This window comes from Nycticebus coucang, chromosome 22, assembly GCF_027406575.1.
Source record: "Nycticebus coucang isolate mNycCou1 chromosome 22, mNycCou1.pri, whole genome shotgun sequence".
NCBI classification, from domain to species: domain Eukaryota; kingdom Metazoa; phylum Chordata; class Mammalia; order Primates; family Lorisidae; genus Nycticebus; species Nycticebus coucang.
The window spans coordinates 49,038,468-49,056,913 of NC_069801.1; the positions used below are offsets into that span (position 1 = coordinate 49,038,468).

Sequence of the window (18,446 nt, forward strand, 5' to 3'; positions counted from 1 at the left end):
ATTTAGAATCACATGTTATGTTTGGTTGTCATGTCCCTTTAGTCTTTAGCCTAGAACAATTCTACAGCCTTTGACTCTTTCTCTCTCTTTTTTTTTTTTTGTAGAGACAGAGTCTCACTTTATTGCCCTCGGTAGAGTGCCGTGGCATCACACGGCTCACAGCAACCTCCAGCTATTGGGCTTATGTGATTCTCTTGCCTCAGCCTCCCGAGCAGCTGGGACTACAGGCGCCCGCCACAACACCTGGCTATTTTTTTTTTGTTGTTGTTGTTGCAGTTTGGCCGGGGCTGGGTTTGAACCCACCACCCTCGGCATATGGGGCCGGCGCCCTACTCACTGAGCCACAGGCGCCGCCCGCCTTTGACTCTTTTGACCTTGACACTTTTGAAGATTGCAAACCAGTTATTTTATAGACTATTTTAAAATTTGGGTTTGTCTGATGTTACCTCATTACTAAATTCAGGTTGTGCACTTTGGGTGGGAATGTCACAGATAGTTTCTATTGCAACATTTCAGGAAGCACAGACTTTTTTTTTTTTTTTTTTTGAGACAATCTCTGTCTGTTGCCCTGGATAGAGAGTGCCATAGCATCATAGCTCACAGCAACCTCAAACCCTTGGGCTTGAGCAATCTTCTTGCGTTGCTGGGAGTACAGGTAGATACCACCATGCCAGCTAGTGTTTTTTCTGTTTTTAGTAGAAACAGGGTCTGGGTCTTGCTCAGGCTGATCCTGAACTCCTTGAGCTCAAGCAGTCTACCTACCGTAGCCTCCCAGAGTGCTGGGATTATAGGTGTGAGCTACAGGAGCTCCCTCAGCTGGCCCAGACCATACTTTTTATGTGGATTCCCTTTTCACCTCTCTGACACCTCACACTGAGCCGTCCTTCTTTGTAAACAACTTTCTCACCCTTCTGGGGCTCTTATTCCTTATTCTGGGTCACCGTTACCCAGGGACATCTGCCTTACCCCACTGGAGTGGCTTGATTTCCCTTTCACAGATGCCTGCTTCTGTGTTCATTAAATTTGTAATAACATTTTTCTGTTTTATTTATTTTTTATTTTTAACTTTTTATTTTGAAGTAATTATAGATTCACAATAAGTTGCAAAAATAGTACAGAGAATTCCTGTGTACTCCATTTACCCAGTTTTTCTCATTTATTACATCCTACATAAATACAGACAATATCATGGAAATTGACATTAACTCAGTATGTGTCTGTAGTTCTCTGCCATTTACCATGTGTGTAAATTTGTGTAACCACCATTGCAATTAAGATATATCATGATTCCGTCAACAAAAAGATCTCTTTTGTAGTCACATGTACCTTTCTCCCTCACCTTTGCAATATATAATGATTTTAAAATTTTAAAACATAAAAGTCATAGTAAACATAGATATAAACTCAGCTCTTCCCATTCTTTCCTGGATGAGAAGACTTAATATCATCTTGTTCCTGAGCAAGGGCCAGATTAGGAATTCTAATTTCTCAAAAGTTGATTTTATTGGCACTCTAATGGCTAGGTGCAGTGGCTCACGTCTGTAATCCTAGCACTCTGGGAGGCTGAGGTGGAAGAATCCCTTGAGGCCAGGAGTTAAAAACCAACCTGAGCAAGAATTAGACCCTGTCTCTCATAAAAATGGAAAAAATTAGCTGGGTGTGGTGGCAGATGCCTGGTAGTCCCAGCTACTTGGGAGGCTGAGGCAGGAGGATCGCTTGAACCCAGGAGTTTGAGGTTGCAGTGAGCTGTGATGGCAGCACTATACTCTAGCTCCAAAAAAAAAAAAAAAAGTTGATTTTATTGGCACATCCTGCTTCTTTGTGGAGTCTTAGGGCCAGTGAGGGGAGATTTTTCCTCAGCTTCTGGCTTCATGGAGAAAGCTCAGTCTGGCTCCGTATACAAACTTCTGTAAGTTTGCAGTCAGTAAGTCTCATCCTTCCTGCAACCTTTCAAACTCTAGGTTTAAAGGTTGCTGTCTAGTTTTCGTACTCTATGGACTGCCACGCTTCAGTTCCTGCTTGTTGCTATGGCTTGATTTCCTCTAGTTCATGAGATCTGTATATTTCCCTTTTTTGCTTTTGAATTTGACCATTTAAACTCTTCAAAACAACTTTTTTGTGTTTGCAAAATTTCTATATTCAGATTGGGAAGGAATGTTTACCACTTGTCAATTCAGTATGTCCTTTTTTCTTTTAAAAATTTCTAAGCCTAACAACAACAAAAAAATTTTCTAAGCCTATTCCTTTTGGAAAGATGTTTGGAGAACACTTAGAGATCTAAAAATAGACCTGCCATTCCATCCTATTCTTTTACTAGGTATATACCCAGAAGACCAAAAATCACATTATAACAAAGATATTTGTACCAGAATGTTTATTGCAGCCCAATTCATAATTGCCAAGTCATGGAAAAAGCCCAAGTGCCCATCGATCCGCGAATGGATTAATAAATTGTGGTATATGTACACCACGGAATATATGCAGCCTTAAAGAAAGATGGAGACTTTACCTCTTTCATGTTTATGTGGATAGAGCTGGAACATATTCTTCTTAGTAAAGTATCTCAAGAATGAAAGAAAAAGTATCCAATGTACTCAGCCCTTCTATGAAACTAATTTATGGCTTTCATATGAAAGCTATAACCCAGTTATAACCTAGAATAGGGGAAAGGGGGAGAGGGCAGGGGGGGATGGACAGAGGGAGGATGATTGGTGGGATTACACCTGCAGTGCCTCTTACAAGGGTACATGTGAAACTTAGTAAATGTAGAATATAAATGTCTTAACACAATAACTAAGAAAATGCCAGGAAGGCTACGTTAACCAGTGTGATGAAAATGTGTGAAACGGTCTATAAAACCAGTGTATGGTGCCCCATGATAGCATTAATGTACACAGCTATGATTTAATAAAAAAAATTTCCAAGCCTAGACAAAAGTTGAAAGATCCACATATGCCTCAGCTAGATGTGTCAGTTTTTACCATTCTTCCCCTTTTGCATGCCTTCCTCTCCCTTCCCTGTACATACACTATCGTAAGATTTTTTTCCCTGACTCATTTAAAAATTAGCTGCAGACAGCACAACACTTCTTCCCTAAATACTTCAGTAGGTACCTTTCAAGAGTAAGGACATTCTCCTACAAAATCAGAACATGCAAACATCTGAGAAAATGATTATTAATTCAATATGTCACTTAATGTACAGTAATGACCTGATTATTGTTATTATTATTATTGAGGCAGTCTATTTTGTCTCCCTTGGTAGAGTTCTGTGGCATCACAGCTCACAGCAACCTCCAACTCCTGGGCTTAGGTGATTCTCTTGCCTCAGCCTCCCAAGTAGCTGGGACTGTAGGCATCTGCCACAACGTCCAGCTATTTTTTTGTTGCAGTTTGGCCGGGGCCAGCGCCTTACCCATTGAACCACAGGAGCCGCCCAATATTATTTTTAAATCTGTTCTGAACAAATACCATTCCAAAACTTTCCTTAGTGTTAATCCATCCAAAAACATCCTCTGAGAGTCTACACTAGGTATACTAACTACTTAACAGAATGCCAAGAGTACATAGTAGGTGTTAATAATGTTAGCTTTTTTTTTTTGATACAGAGTCTCACTTTGTCATCCTTGGTAGAGTGCTGTAGCATCATAGCTCACAGCAACTTCCAACTCTTGGGCTTAAGCGATTCTCTTGCCTCAGCCTCCCAAGTAGCTGGGACTACAGGTATCTGCCACAATGCCCAGCTATTTTTTGGTTGTGGTTGTCATTGTTGTTTGGCAAACCCGGCCTGGATTCGAACCCACCAGCTCCAGTGTATGTGGCTGGCACCCTAGTGGCTTGAGCTACAGGTGCTGGGCCAATTACTATCCCATTTTAAAAAATCTATTATCATTATTTCTATGCTTATCTATTTTCCTAATTTTAAAATAATGTCAAACTGAAAGAAAATTCTGCTTGGCTTTATATTGATACAGATTGGAAGGGAGGTCAGATTATACTTTCCCTAAGTAGGCAAATAGGCTACATAATCAATGAATGGTGTTTTTGTTCTTTTGTGGTTGGTTGGTTGGTTGATTTTTTTGTTTTTGGAGCTGTGCAATCATCATTTTAGCTCACTTAAACTCCTGGGCTCAAGAGATCATCCTGGCTTAGCTGAGTAGCAAAGAGTACTCAGCACCACCACCCCTGGCTAATTTTTAATTAATTAATTAATTTTTTTTAACAGAGTCTCAACTCTGTTGCCCTCCGTGGAGAGCTGTGGCATTACAGCTCACAGCAACCTCAAACTCTTGGGCTTAAGCAATTCTCTTGCCTCAGCCTCCCGAGTAGCTGGGACTACAGGCGCCCGACACAACGCCCAAGCTATTTTTTTTATTGTTGCAGTCATCATCGTTTAGCAGCCTCGGGTGAGGTTTGAACCTGCTAGCCTTGCTGCATTTGACTGGCATTGTAACCACTGTGCTATGGGCGTCAAGCCTAATTTTTACATTTTTTTGTAGAGGTAGGGTCTTAGTTTGTTGCCCAGGCTGGTCTCAAACTTCTGGCTTTCAGCAGTCCTCCCAGTCTGCCTTTTATGTTTCATTATACACACACATACACACACACAAACATATATATTTATTTATTTTATTTTTTTGGAGACAGAGTTTCACTTCGTCATCCTTGGTAGAGTGCCATGGCATCACAGCTCACAGCAACCTCAAACTCTTGGGCTTAAGTGATAGTCTTGCCTCAGCCTCTCATGTAGCTGGGACTACAGGTGCCCACCAAAATGCCCGGCTATATTTTTTGTTGTTGTAGTTGCCATTATTGTTTAGCTGGCAAGGCCGGGTTTGAATCCATCATCTTTGGTGTATGTGGCTGGTGCCGTAACCACTGTGCTATGAGTGCTGAGCCATATTTCATTATATTTTATTGATTTTTAGCTTATAGATTTCTAGATTTTACTAGCTTGAAGATCTTATATCCAGAGGGATGACAGGTTTTATAGTTTACCATTGTCTGAATAGATTTATAAGAGATTTTATCCTTGTACATTTAAGATTTACGAATTGCATTTTACAAGGTGTAATAGAATTTGATCTACATTTTAGGTTTAAACAAGTCTCTTCAGTGGTGTTTCCTCACCGATGGAGAATTACTTCCAAGCAGAAGCTTACAACCTGGATAAAGTGTTAGATGAATTTGAACAAAATGAAGGTGAGAATTTACATTGGTTAATCCTTTGGATTTATTATATAACCTAGAGAATCTGGTGATAAAAAGGGTTGTTAAAAATAAAACCAGATATAATGATAATAATAATATTATTTAATAATTTTCATAGGAAGAAAACAGATTTTAGGAATGTATGCTAGATACTTACATGGATTATGTTATTTAATCTTTGAAATAGTTCCATGAATGTAGACCACCTTATCACCATTTTGCAGATGAGAATAGAGGCAGAGAGGTTAAATCCCTAAGGTTTTCGTGCTAGTATAGCTGCGGGATTAGCATCTAGTGACACTAGAGCCTGAGCCTATATAGTCAGTTTATCATCAAGTAAAGCTTAGAACATGTGCTTGCATTTTCTAAACTAAGAAAAATAGCTTGTTCCATATTGATTGCCCAGTAAAGACAAATTTTAAACCTAATTTTAAATGATTTACATTTTTGAGAAACTGCCAAGATGGTTAATTAACTTTTATATTCTCAAGCCTCAGTAGATATGTCTAGTTAAGAGTAACTTAATTTAGAACAGCCTTTTCCCTAAATTCCTCTCTGTTTGACTTGAATACATAAAGTCATAAGTAAAATCTCTTCCACTTCACCCTTCTTCCCCTGTGCTTTCTTTTTCTAACAGGAAATGTCATGTAACAGGTTTACAGAGTGATAGTTTCCATCTAAAGTCCATGATTTTAACAATGGTTTCTAAATCTTTACTATATCCAGTAATTCAGGCTATTCTTTGATAGCAGTTGGGAAGAGAAATTAGTTTTGGTTTTGTTACTTTGGGTCTATAATAGAGCAAACCCTAAATAGAACATGGGATCATGGGAGTAAGGAGGGAACAGGAAGAGGTAAAATATTTGAAATGGCCTGCTCTTCTCAAATTTTAACCACTGATGTCCTAATGCAAACCCTTATTTCTAGGCTCATTCCCGATTCATGTGATTGTGAAATCAGATCATTTGGAATTTTATTGGCTCCAGATGAGCTTTATACATACCAAGCTGGAAGATATATTATCTTCTGAGTTTCAGCAATTTATACAAGTATTTTCTTAACCCTTTCTTTGGTTTTACCCTTTTATGTATAAGTCATTCAATTCATGAGACATCTAGACAAATGTTAGACCTAATCGTGTGAATACTGTGCTTCTAGAATACCGCTGACTCTAATGAAGCAATCGGTTCATTGTCTTAGTCTCTTTGCGACTTCCATAGATTCTAGTAGGGTACATTGTGTACAGTAGTTTTTCAATACATTTTTGTTGAATTAGTAAAAATATTTTAATTAGAAAATATAGTGTCTGGTTACAAAAAGTAACAATAGAAGGATTTTTAAAAGCAGCTTCTTGGTTGTAAGTATGTGGTTCATTTGTTTAAACTTTTCTTAACTTCTGTACCAGTTGTATTAAAAACTACTACCTCTAGCCTTGTACCTTAAAGAATGTACTTTAAAATGGTTGTCATTTTGTGTTACTTTATTTCCTTTTTTAAATGAAAAATATACCACAAAGAGACTGTGATGACACTTGGTCATTGACTTGCCTAGATACTAGGTGGTTGAACAATGAAGATTTTAATACCCAATCATTTGTGTTTGACTATTACTGAATAGATTTGTAAGAAACCATATGTCATTTTTATTTCTAGGAACCAATTTGGAAATATTTTTTTTTTTAAAGGAAGCCTGTGTAACTAAACCTCAAATCTCTCCTAGTCCAAATTTCGTAAACTCAGTACTTAATACTCAGAGGATATGAAGTCCATTCTTCACACAATCTGATGTATTTTGGCCTTTGGGGTCCTCAAACTATGGCCCATGGGCCACATGAGGTGGTGTGATTGTATTTGTTCCTGTTTTGTTTTTTTACTTCAAAATAAGATATGTGCAGTGTGCATAGGAATTTGTTCATAGTTTTTTTTTTTTTTTAAACTATAGTCCGGCCCTCCAAGATCTGAGGGACAGTGAACTGGCCCCCTGTTTAAAAAGTTTGAGGACCTCTGGCAGCCCAAACTAATTTACTTATTGCTCCCTTAAATTCTTACGTTTGCAGGTATGCTTTTTCTTGTTCCTCTACTCACTAACGCTTTTTCCCCCAAACTTAAAACTGTCTTTGGAGCCTATCCTATTTCCTCCTGCCTCCGTGAACTCAAGCTTGTTTACTGCATCCTGGAAAATATGTTTCTCCGTTGAATGTGTTTTCTACTCCTACATAGTCGTTTTCAAATATGCTAAGTTTCACTTAATGTTAATAGGTTCCCAGCAACTGTTAGTTTATGTGAAATCACATACTGTTTGCCATAGGAATCTAATTCTTGTTATGTCACTTATGATAAAATTGGTTTTATTACACAGTGTGTCACTTTGCTGAAAGTGGCAGTTTCCAAGAACCTACCGACAATGTTAGGTGCAGATACTATACCATACTTGTGCTAACCTTGTACTGCTAATCCGATATTTGTGTGTGTTTTATCCATCACTTACTCTCCCAAGTACGTTGTATACGTCTGGGAGGCAGGATCTATCATTCAATCTCTGTATTCTTCAAACTCAATGCTTTTTCTCTGGAGGATATTCACTTAATCATATATTTATTGTGTACCTACTACATACCAGCTGCTATGCAAAATAAGGACTTAACATTTATGGAAGGAAATGGTTTCTGCTTTTAGAAATCATTCAGTGGATGAAAGAGACAGGTAAATAAGCTGTTGTATTTTAGTGTAGTAAATGCTTCACTAGAGATAGGACAAGGTGCTATGGGTGCATTAAAGATTAACTTTACAGTTGAGGATTAGTGTTATGAATAGATCTGCATGTTTTCAGGACCATGATTATCAGTGATACTGGAGGAAGCAAGCAGCAAAGGCACCAAGTGCATTATGTCTTATTTCTCTAATTTACATAGATAAGCATGCTAGCCCATGATTTGGGAGAATAACTTAGCCATCACAGTTATGATATGTTTTTGTTTTAGAGACAGAGTCTCACTTTGTCGCCCTCGGTGGAGTGCTGTGGCATCACAGCTCACGGCAACCTCCAGCTCTTGGGCTTAGGCGATTCTCTTGCCTGAGCCTCCCGAGTAGCTGAGACCACAGGCGCCTGCCACAATGCCCGGCTATTTTTTGTTGCAGTTTGGCCGGGGCTGGGTTTGAACCCGCCACCCTCGGTATATGGGGTCAGCGCCCTACTCACTGAGCCACAGGCGCCATCCCACACAGTTATGATATGTTAAAAAGTAAATAAGCTTATGAAATTATGCTTATTGATAAGTAGGTTGGTTTAATAAGACAAATGGATAATTTTTGCCAAATGTCTTCAGATAAATAAACATGAACCTGATTAATAATGTGTTGCGATAATGGTTACAAACAATTCACATACTTAAAAAAAAGCTTATTATGGGCAAATTTAGAATATATGCAAATTAAAAAGAATAATAAACTCCAGTGTGCCCATCATCCAGCTTCAACGGTGATTGACATGCTGCTATTTTTGTTTAATTTATACTTTTATCTTCTCCTTACTCCCTGATTTATTGTTATTTTGTAATAGTTTTAAAAAGGTAAACTTTATATGTTAGAATGCATAGATTTTAACTGTTTAGTTTTACCATATGGATATATCAATCTAACCTAAGTCTGAATCATGATATACATTATAAAATTTAATCTGCACAGTAAATTTCTTCTTTTTCCTTCCCACTCAATTACTGTATATTAACCATTGTTTTAATTGTTTTCCACTTTAGAATAGTTCCTGCCCTGCCTGCCTTGTGTCCAGATAATTCAAGATGCTTTTTCTCTCCTGGGTCCCATGACCACCTGTGGTCAATTTAATTATATTACTAGAGTGAGGTAGAATTCTTTTGGGTTTGGAATGTTCTGAGATATTACCATTTGATGACTAATAATTGCAGGAACTATCTTATGTATATTTTCTTATCCTACCCCCAAATCAGAAATCTTCATATCCTAGAAATATTTTCAGAGTATAGTTGGAAATATTGATTGACTTAGTCTTAGTAGCTTTTCCAGTATTACCAGCAAACTTACTATAATTACTTATTTTTTCAGATGAAACAGTTTCTTCTACTTTATTGGATACAAAGTGGAATAAGATTTTAGACCCCCCTTCTCACCGACTATCGTACAACTCTACACTGGCCAGTGTGAATGAGCCTGCAGTTTCTAATGAGTCACAACCACAGCTGAAAGTCTTCTCCCTAACTCATTCAGCTTCCCTGATCCCAGAGGGAGAGGATCACTGTGCTAATGGACAGGACTGTAGTTTAAATTCAGAGGTTGCCACAATGTGGATTGATGAAAATGCTGTTGCAGAAGATCAGTTAATTAAGAGAAGCTATAATCAGGATGATCAATGCAGTGCTATTGAAGTGGGAGAGAAGAAATGTGGAAACCTGGCTTGTCTGCCAGATGAGAAGAATGTTCTTGTTGTAGCTGTCATGCATAACTGTGATAAAAGGACATTACAAACTGATTTGCAGGATTGTAATAATTATAATAGTCAATCCCTTATGGATGCTTTTAGCTTTTCACCGGATAATGAAAACAGGCAAACTGATCAATTTAGTTTTAGTATAAGTGGATCCACTGAAAAAGATATGAACTCAGAGAAACAAATGGATCCATTGAGTAGACAAAAACCAGAAGGGGATTCTGTTAACCATCTATTTACTATTTCATCTGATAGTTTAGCCAATGTTTGTTCTCCTTCACAATTAAAGGATGATGAAAATATAGGTAGAGACTCCTCCGTATCTGCAATTACAGGTTTAACAGTTGATTCAGTAATCTCATTCCAGGGAACAGATGGAGGTCCTGCTATTAAGAAGCAAGAGAACCATACACCAGATGAGGACCTCTCTGGTAAAAACAGTTTTCCTAGGACAGATATAGGCAGTCCAAACTCTTTTTCCCACTTGAGTGAGGGGATCTTGACCAAAATAGAGCCAGCAGAGGAGAGAACAACTGAAGAATCCCTGCGGTCTGGTTTACCTTTGCTTCTCAAACCAGACATTCCTCATGGGTCTGGAAGGGATAATAACTGTGAACAATTTTCAGATTGCCTTGTGCCTAGTGAAGTTAGGTCTGATGAAAATGAAGGTTATGAACATGAAATTCTTGGTCCTACAGAATTTCTCAATATGACAGAGCATTTCTCTGAATCTCAGGAGATGACTAACTGGAAATTGACTAAACCAAATGAGATGAATGATAGACAAGTAAATGAAGAAAAGGAAAAGTTTCTACAGATTAGTCAGCCTGAGGACGCTTCCGCTGATAGTGGAGGAGAGTGTGTTGGAATGGCAGATGCAGGTCTAGATTTAAAGGGAACTTGCATAGATGAAAGTGAAGGATGTGATTTCTCCACTGTTACAGATACATCAGAAGCAAATTCTTTATCTAATGGTTGTGATTCCTATGGAATGCAGAGCCCAGTTGTTTCTATTATTCCAAAGACTTTACCTTCTAAAGAGGATTCAGTAACGGAAGAGAAAGAAATAGAAGAGAGCAAGTCAGAAAGCTACTCAAATATTTATGAACAGAGAAATGAGGCCACAGAAGGGAGTGGACTACTTTTAAACAGCACTGGTGACCTAATGAAGAAAAATTATTTACATAATTTCTGTAGTCAAGTTCCATCAGCACGTGGGCAATCTTCTCCCAAGGTAGTAGCCAACCTGCAGTCTATCAGTGTTCCTTTTGGTGGTGCAAGACCCAAGCAACCTTCTAATCTTAAACTTCAAATTCCAAAGCCATTATCAGATCATTTACAAAATGACCTTCCTGCAAACAGTGGAAATAATATTAAAAACAAAAATGATACTCATGGGAAAGGAAAACTAGGGGAAAACTCAGCAACCAATGTATGTAATTCATCTTTGGGAAACGTCTCCATTGCTGATGCAAATGGGGAACACTTAGAAAGTTATGAGGCTGAGATCTCCAGCAGACCGTGCCTTGCATTAGCTCCAGACAGCCCAGACAATGACCTCAGAGCTGGTCAGTTTGGAATTTCTTCCAGAAAGCCATTTACCACTCTGGGTGAGGTGGCTCCAGTATGGGTACCGGATTCTCAGGCTCCAAATTGCATGAAATGTGAAGCCAGGTTTACATTCACCAAAAGGAGGCATCATTGCAGAGCATGTGGGAAGGTGAGTTGCATGTATAAGCTCAGAGACTTGGCATGCCCATTTTGTAATGCTCAGTTAGAAATTAATAAAGGCACGGTGCATCTTACAAGGGTATATGTGAAACTTAGTAAATGTGGAATGTAAATGTCTTAGCACAATAACTAAGAAAATGCCAGGAAGGCTATGTTAACCAGTGTGATGAAAGTGTGTCAAACGGTCTATGAAACCAGTTATGGTGCCTCATGATCACATTAATGTACACAGCTATGATTTAATTTAAAAAAATAAAATACTGCTTAAAAAAAGAAATTAATAAAGGCAGTATAAGGTGAACATACTTTAGATGGCATTAAAAATAGCTTTGGAAAGCCCAATTCTAGTAAATTTCTATATAAAAAATGACTTTGCTGATTTCTTAGATAGTATATGTATTTTTCTTTTTGTTGCCAAAATTTATAGTGAATCACTTTCATGAAGAGATGAAAATTGAGGAAGTGTTAACTTTGTGGTTTTTGTATTGATATATACTTGGTTAATGTCACAGTTTGAAATAAGGAAGTTAATTCTTTCAGTTTAGGAAATATTTGTTATTGACGTTATGTTTTTTAATTCTTCAGAAATTGAGTATTATGCTTTAGAGTCCATCTTTTTTCTGTAGTACTTGTGCCATTGTGCTAGATATTCTGGAACTTTTTAAACACATATTTTTGTCTTTCCTCCCACATAACTTTGATGCAAAATAGAGTTGAAGGCTATAGATCCTTATGACAGAGTTGTCAGAGTAATTCATACTTCTCAGCTGTCCTCAATTTACTTATTTATTTTTTGAGACAGAGTCTCAAGCTGTCGCCCTTGGTAGAGTGCCGTGGTGTCACAGCTCACAGGAACCTCAAACTCTTGGGCTTAAGCGAGCCTCTTGCCTCAGCCTCCCAGGTTGCTGGGACTACAGGCGCCCGCCACAACGCCCGGCTATTTTTTGGTTATAGTTGTCATTGTTGTTTGGCGGTCCCAGGCTGGATTCGAACCTGCCAGCTCCGGTGTATGTGGCTGATGCCCTAGCCACTTGAGCTACAGGAGCCAAGCCAGCTATCCTCAGATTTTTAGCTAAGAACACATCAGCTTAATGGTTTTTTTTTATTGTTGTTTTTTTGGCCGGGGCTAGGTTTGAACTTGCCACCTCCGGCATATGGGACTGGCACCCTACTCCTTGAGCCACAGGCGCCGCCCAGTTTAATGTTTTTTTAAACAAGTGCCATAAATAAGGAGGAAAGGGGATTTTATATTTTTTAAAATATAAAAAATTTTAGTATCAGGTCTGGATTTGAATTTCAACTTTGTTATTATTAAACTATATAACTTTACTAAGCCCTAGTTTTCTAATCTGTAAAGACAAAAAAAGTCAGTAATTTTTATTGGCTTATGAAGATTAAATGAGATTGCAGAGGTCATAATATGCGCTCAATAATTAGTCTCTACCTCCCTTTTCACCTGATTTATTGGTTTGTATTAATTACGGTGTTTTTAACTTCAAGGAACAGAATATCTGACTCTATTTTGTTTTGCAACTTAAACAAAAATAACAGTTATTTCAGGTGACCAGGAGCCATGAGACTTGGTAATTTACGTCCAGGTACAGAGTCAGGATCATGGAAATTTTCATAGTCATCCCCTCACAGTCTCAGGATAGTAAGTAGCTCAGCTCTATTAGGTACAACCTGACAACTTCCTAAGCACGAAGAAACTGGCTGGGGTGCAAAAGAGCCTACTCTTCTTACCACCCTCTTATCAGGGAGGAAATGATCCCCAGCAACTACCTTCAACTTACTGGCCAGTTCTAGACCAGGACCAATTACTGGCACAGGGGAGTAGGATTGCCAGGATTCACTAATCAATCATGATTTTTATTTTTATTTTTTGAGAGAGAGTCTCAAGCTGTTGCCCTGGTAGAGTGCTGTGGCATCATAGCTCACTGCAACCTCTAACTCCTGGGCTCAAGCAGTTCTCCTGCCTCTGCCTCCCAAGTTGTTGGGACTATAGGCACCCGCCACAATGCCCGGCTATTTTTTTTGGTTGCAGCCATCATTGTTGTTTGGCAGGCCTGGGCTGGATTCAAACCCGCCAGCTCAGGTGTATGTGGCCGGCGCCTTAGCTGCTTGAGCCACAGGCGCTGAGCCAAGAGTAAAGAGTTTTTTGAAAGCAGAAAATAATTTCTAAAACTGTAAGTTAAAAAAAAATCTTTTATTTGGTAACTTGCAAGGCTTCGTTACACTTTATTCATTACTGTTAGGGTTTACTAAGTACCAACTGGTAAATGGCTCTGTTCTGTTTACTGTTTGATAGTGGTACATATAAAAATGTCCTTAGAAAACTTTTTTTTTTTTAAGACAGAGTCTCACTAAATTGCTCTCGTTAGAGTGCCATGGCATCATAGCTTGCAACAACCTCAAACTCCTGGGCTCAAATGATCCTCTTGTCTCAGCTTCCAAAATAAGTGGGACTACAAGCACCTGTTGCAACACCTGGCTATTTGTGGAGACGAGGTCTCTTGCACAGGCTGGTCCCGAACTCCTGAGCTCAAGCAGTTTGCCCACCTCAGCCTCCCAGAGTGCTAGGATCACAGGCATGAGCCACCATGCCTGACCCAAAAGAAAACTTAATTGAACTGATGATTATAGCTCAGATATTTTATATTTGGGTTAGTATTAAAGATGAGAATAACATTTTTTGAATACTTACCCCTTTCTGCAAGGCCTGTCTTGTCTTACATCACAATTCTCTGAGATATAGTTACAGGTGAGAAAAACGTACTTCAGAAAGGCTAAATAACTGGCCCCAAATCTCAGAGTTTATAAATGGAAATGTGTGGATTTTACCACAAATCTTGCCAGTTCTAAAGTCTCATGTTCTTATTACTGTAGTTCTCATAGCAAATGTATCTGTATGCAAGTTGTTCATTAGAAATGTAAGTCATTGTCTTTGGGTGCCAATTAGGTTTGGGCAGTGGCAAAGGACTGGGAATTTGAGTCTTTGATTTTTAAAGAAGACAGAAAGTGATAGGTGTCATTAGGTGATGGGGGAGCATGGCAGAATTAGTGGGATATTAGGTTTTACTTCACTTACCAAGCCTGGAACTATAAACTAGGTAAAGAACAATACAGCTACCAAGTCACTGAGAGAGGAGAGATTGAATGACAGAAATGCATACCACTTCAGTTTACCCAGAGCTCTAGGCCTCTCTTTCCACCTCTGTAAAGGAGAGATTGCATAGACTTCTTCTCTTTTCCCATGTAGCCTTGAAGGAGCTTATGTGAACCTCTGTGTTAAAAAAAAAAAAAAAAAGAAAGAAAGAAAAGGAAACTGAAAGATTTATGGTAGCATTGATTTATCTCTAAAATTATTGCTGAACTTGCTGATCAGCTAAGGTTACTTTGTGGGAAAAGCATGCTATTAAACATTTTGAAATGTGCTGGGCTGAAAGTCTGTTTTCTGGAAGTCATCCCGGTTATGCTGGAATGCTGTTTCTCAAGGTGTCAGTTAAGTGGGCTATTCTTAGTGTTTTAATTTGGAATTACTGTTTCCTTTTTTTATTATTGATTTTTCACACTAGTTTCTTCAAGGTCCCTTTAGGCATATGTGATCTTTATCACTTACAGTTTAAAAAAATAGCTTGAGCTCATGTATAATATAAAATTGGCATATTAAAATATGATCTAGATTTGGTCATGGTGGCTCACTCCTATAATCACAGCATTTTGGGAGGCTGAGGTGGGAGAATCACTTGAGCCCAGGAATTTGAGACCCCAGCCTGGGCAGCATAGTGAGACCTAGTCTGTACAGGAAGTAAAAAATTTAGCCAGGCATGGTGGTGCATACTTGCAATTCCAGCACGTTGAGGGGCTGAAGCAGGAGGATCACTTGAGCCCAGGAGTGTGAGGTTATAGTAAGCTATGATTGTGCCATTTACACTACAGCCTAGATGACAGATTAAGACTCTGTTTCTTTCTTTCTTTTTTTTTTTGTAGAGACAGAGTCTCACTTTATGGCCCTCTGTAGAGTGCCATGGCCTCACACAGCTCACAGCAACCTCCATCTCCTGGGCTTAAGCGATTCTCTTGCCTCAGCCTCCCAAGTAGCTGGGACTACAGGCGCCCGCCACAATGCCCGGCTAGTTTTTGGTTGCAGTTTGGCCGGGGCCGGGTTTGAACCCGCCACCCTTGGTGTATGGGGCCGGCGCCTTACTGACTGAGCCACAGGCACCGCCCAAGACCCTGTTTCTTAAAAAAAGAAGAAAAAAAAACAACACCAAATAACTGTTCAAATTAAAAATTGAGAGTGAAACACACATTTTTGAAATGGGATGAAGAAACCGTGTACTGTTTTTTAAAAAACAAAGTAATAACATGTACACTTTGAAAGATGGCAGCCTCTTGCCCACCCATTCATATTCCTAGTCCAGCTCCTAGACACAGCCACTTAAAAAATTAATAGAGTTTGTTTCTTAAAGCAGAAAAATTGAGCAGAAAGTACTATTCTGTATACTACCCCTTCTTACAGTTTACCCAATCATCTTGCATTAATGTGGTACATCTGTTAAAACTGATGAACCAATCTTGATACATGGTTACTAACTAAAGTCCTATTAAAGAAATATGTCCCATAGTTTACATTAGGGTGTACTCTATAGTTGTAGGAGTTTTGATAAATGCATGTATGTATCCTGTCACAGTATCATATAGAACAGTTATACTGCCCTAAAAATGCCCCGTGCTTTACCTATCCATTATTCCTTTCTTCTCCCTGAACCCCTGACAACCAGCGATCTTTTTATTGCCTTTTTAATTTTGCCTTTTCCAAAATGTCATATGGTTGGAATCATACACTATGTAACCTTTCAGACTGACTTCTTTTTTTTTTTTTTTTTTTTTGTTTTTTGTTTTTTGTTTTTTTTTTGTAGAGACAGAGTCTCACTGTACCGCCCTTGGGTAGAGTGCCGTGGCGTCACACGGCTCACAGCAACCTCTAACTCTTGGGCTTACGCGATTCTCTTGCCTCAGCCTCCCGAGCAGCTGGGACTACAGGCGCCCGCCACAACGCCCGGCTATTTTTTTGTTGCTGTTTGGCCGGGGCTGGGTTTGAACCCGCCACCCTCGGCATATGGGGCCGGCGCCCTACTCACTGAGCCACAGGTGCCGCCCACAGACTGACTTCTTTTACTTAACGATATGCATTAAGGTCCCTCCATGTCTCTTCGTGGCTTATTAGTTCATTATTTTAAATTGCTGAACAAAAGGCTATTGTAAGGATGTACCCCAGTTTGTTTGTTCATTCACCTATTAAAGGGCATCTTGGTGGCTTCTAGTTTTTGGCTGAAGCTCCCCTAACATTCATATGCAAGTTTTTGTAGGGACTTAAGTTCTCAACTCATTTATGTAAATATTTAAGAACATGATTGCTGGATTATACAATAAACCTATGTTTCTCTTTATAAAAAACTGCCAAATTGTCTTCTTGAGCGGCTGAACCATTTCGCATTATTGCCAGCAGTGAACGAGAGTTCCTATTTCTCTACATCCTCCCCAGCATTTGGTGATATCAGGGTTTTGGATTTTAGCCATCCTAATAAGTGTAGAGTGGTTTCTCCTTTCAGTGCCCTATTGACATACGATTTTCAACCCCTTTTCATATACTTGTTTGCCTTCCGTGTATCTTCTTTGGTGAGGTATTTGTTAGGTGTTTGGCTCATTTTTTATTTGGGTTGTTTTGCTTCTTTTTGAATTTTAGATGTAAATTCTTTATCATGTATGTTTTGCAAATAGTTTTTTCCACTCTGGTCATTTTATTCACTTAGGACATGCCCACTTTTAGTTTTGTTGGAAATATTTTTAGGTATTTACACAATCCTAAATAATATATTTCAATAGAATTACTTAGTTTCTTGATCTCTTAAATTTCTAATTATGGTTTTATGTCTTCACTTGTTTATTATTTGTCTTTCTGATTCAATTGCAAACTCCAAGAGGGTAAGGTTTTTTTTTTGTTTGTTTGTTTTTGCCTTGATTGGTGCTATATCCTCAGCCCTGCTGATGCTCAGTAGATACTATCTAGATAAATGAGGAAATAAATGAATACTATCTCTTAATGCAGCAGTGCATTTTTTAAATTCAGTGCCCTGAGTCTTTTATCAAATTGAGATATAATGTATGTAAGAACTTTGGAAAATAGGACCGGGTGTGGTGGCTTATGCCTGTAAATCCCAGCACTTTGGGAGGTTGAGGTGGGTGGTTAGACTGAGCTCAAGAGTTCCAGACCACCCTGAGCCAGAGTGAGACCCCAACTCTAAAAATAGCCACACTCTGGTGGGTATCCATAGTTCCAGCTACTTGAGAGGCTGAGGCAAGAAATCACTTGAGCCCAAGAGTGTGAGGTTGTTGTGAACCTCAGGATGATGCCACGGCACTCTACCTTGGGTGACAAAGTGGGACTTTGTCTCAAAAAACAAAAAAAAAAAACAAAACCAAACTTTGGAGAATATTTTAAACTAGTCATAACTTTTCTTCCTATTTAAGGGCAGATTCAAACCAAAACATGTTTATTTTCCTAGTTTCCTATTTACTTATGTACTCATGGGAACTCATAGATGTGAGAGTTGTAAATGGCTACTTTGGAATATTGCATGGTAATCATAGTTTCCCCCCTACTCTGCCTAAAAACCTGTCTGTCTTGCCTTGTAATTCATTTTATGATTTGAACCTCTGGCATGAACAAACAGAACCAACATTTAGATTTCTTCTTGGGTTCTAATGAAGCTGAACTCAGGAAAATATTTTTTATTACACACCCTCCAAAAGGCAATGTTGGTTAAAAGTGACCAAGCACAAGGACTGGGTAACTATGAAGTATTCAATCTGTGTTTGTTAATGATCAATAAATGAGCCCCAGATCACTGATTTATGTCTGTCAGTGTACTGAGTGCTGAGTTTACACTGATGACACTGTGGCCCCTATCCTAATGGATTATAAAGATTAGGCCAGTGACCCCAAACAAACATATGATTATAAACTATGTTGAGAACTATGAA

At 38.7% G+C, this 18,446-nt stretch overlaps 1 protein-coding gene across 4 annotated transcripts in view; it reads left to right on the forward strand.

Annotated features, from left to right (window-relative positions):
- Positions 1–18,446, forward strand: part of ZFYVE9 (zinc finger FYVE-type containing 9) — a 187,414-nt gene that overhangs the window by 74,189 nt on the left and 94,779 nt on the right. For all 4 annotated transcript variants that reach the window (XM_053576451.1, XM_053576454.1, XM_053576452.1 and 1 more), the window contains exons 3-4: positions 5,093–5,198; positions 9,287–11,388. In XM_053576451.1, coding sequence (XP_053432426.1) covers positions 5,129–5,198; positions 9,287–11,388 — 2,172 coding nt within the window. In that variant the 5' untranslated portion in view covers positions 5,093–5,128. The remainder of the gene's footprint in view (positions 1–5,092; positions 5,199–9,286; positions 11,389–18,446) is intronic.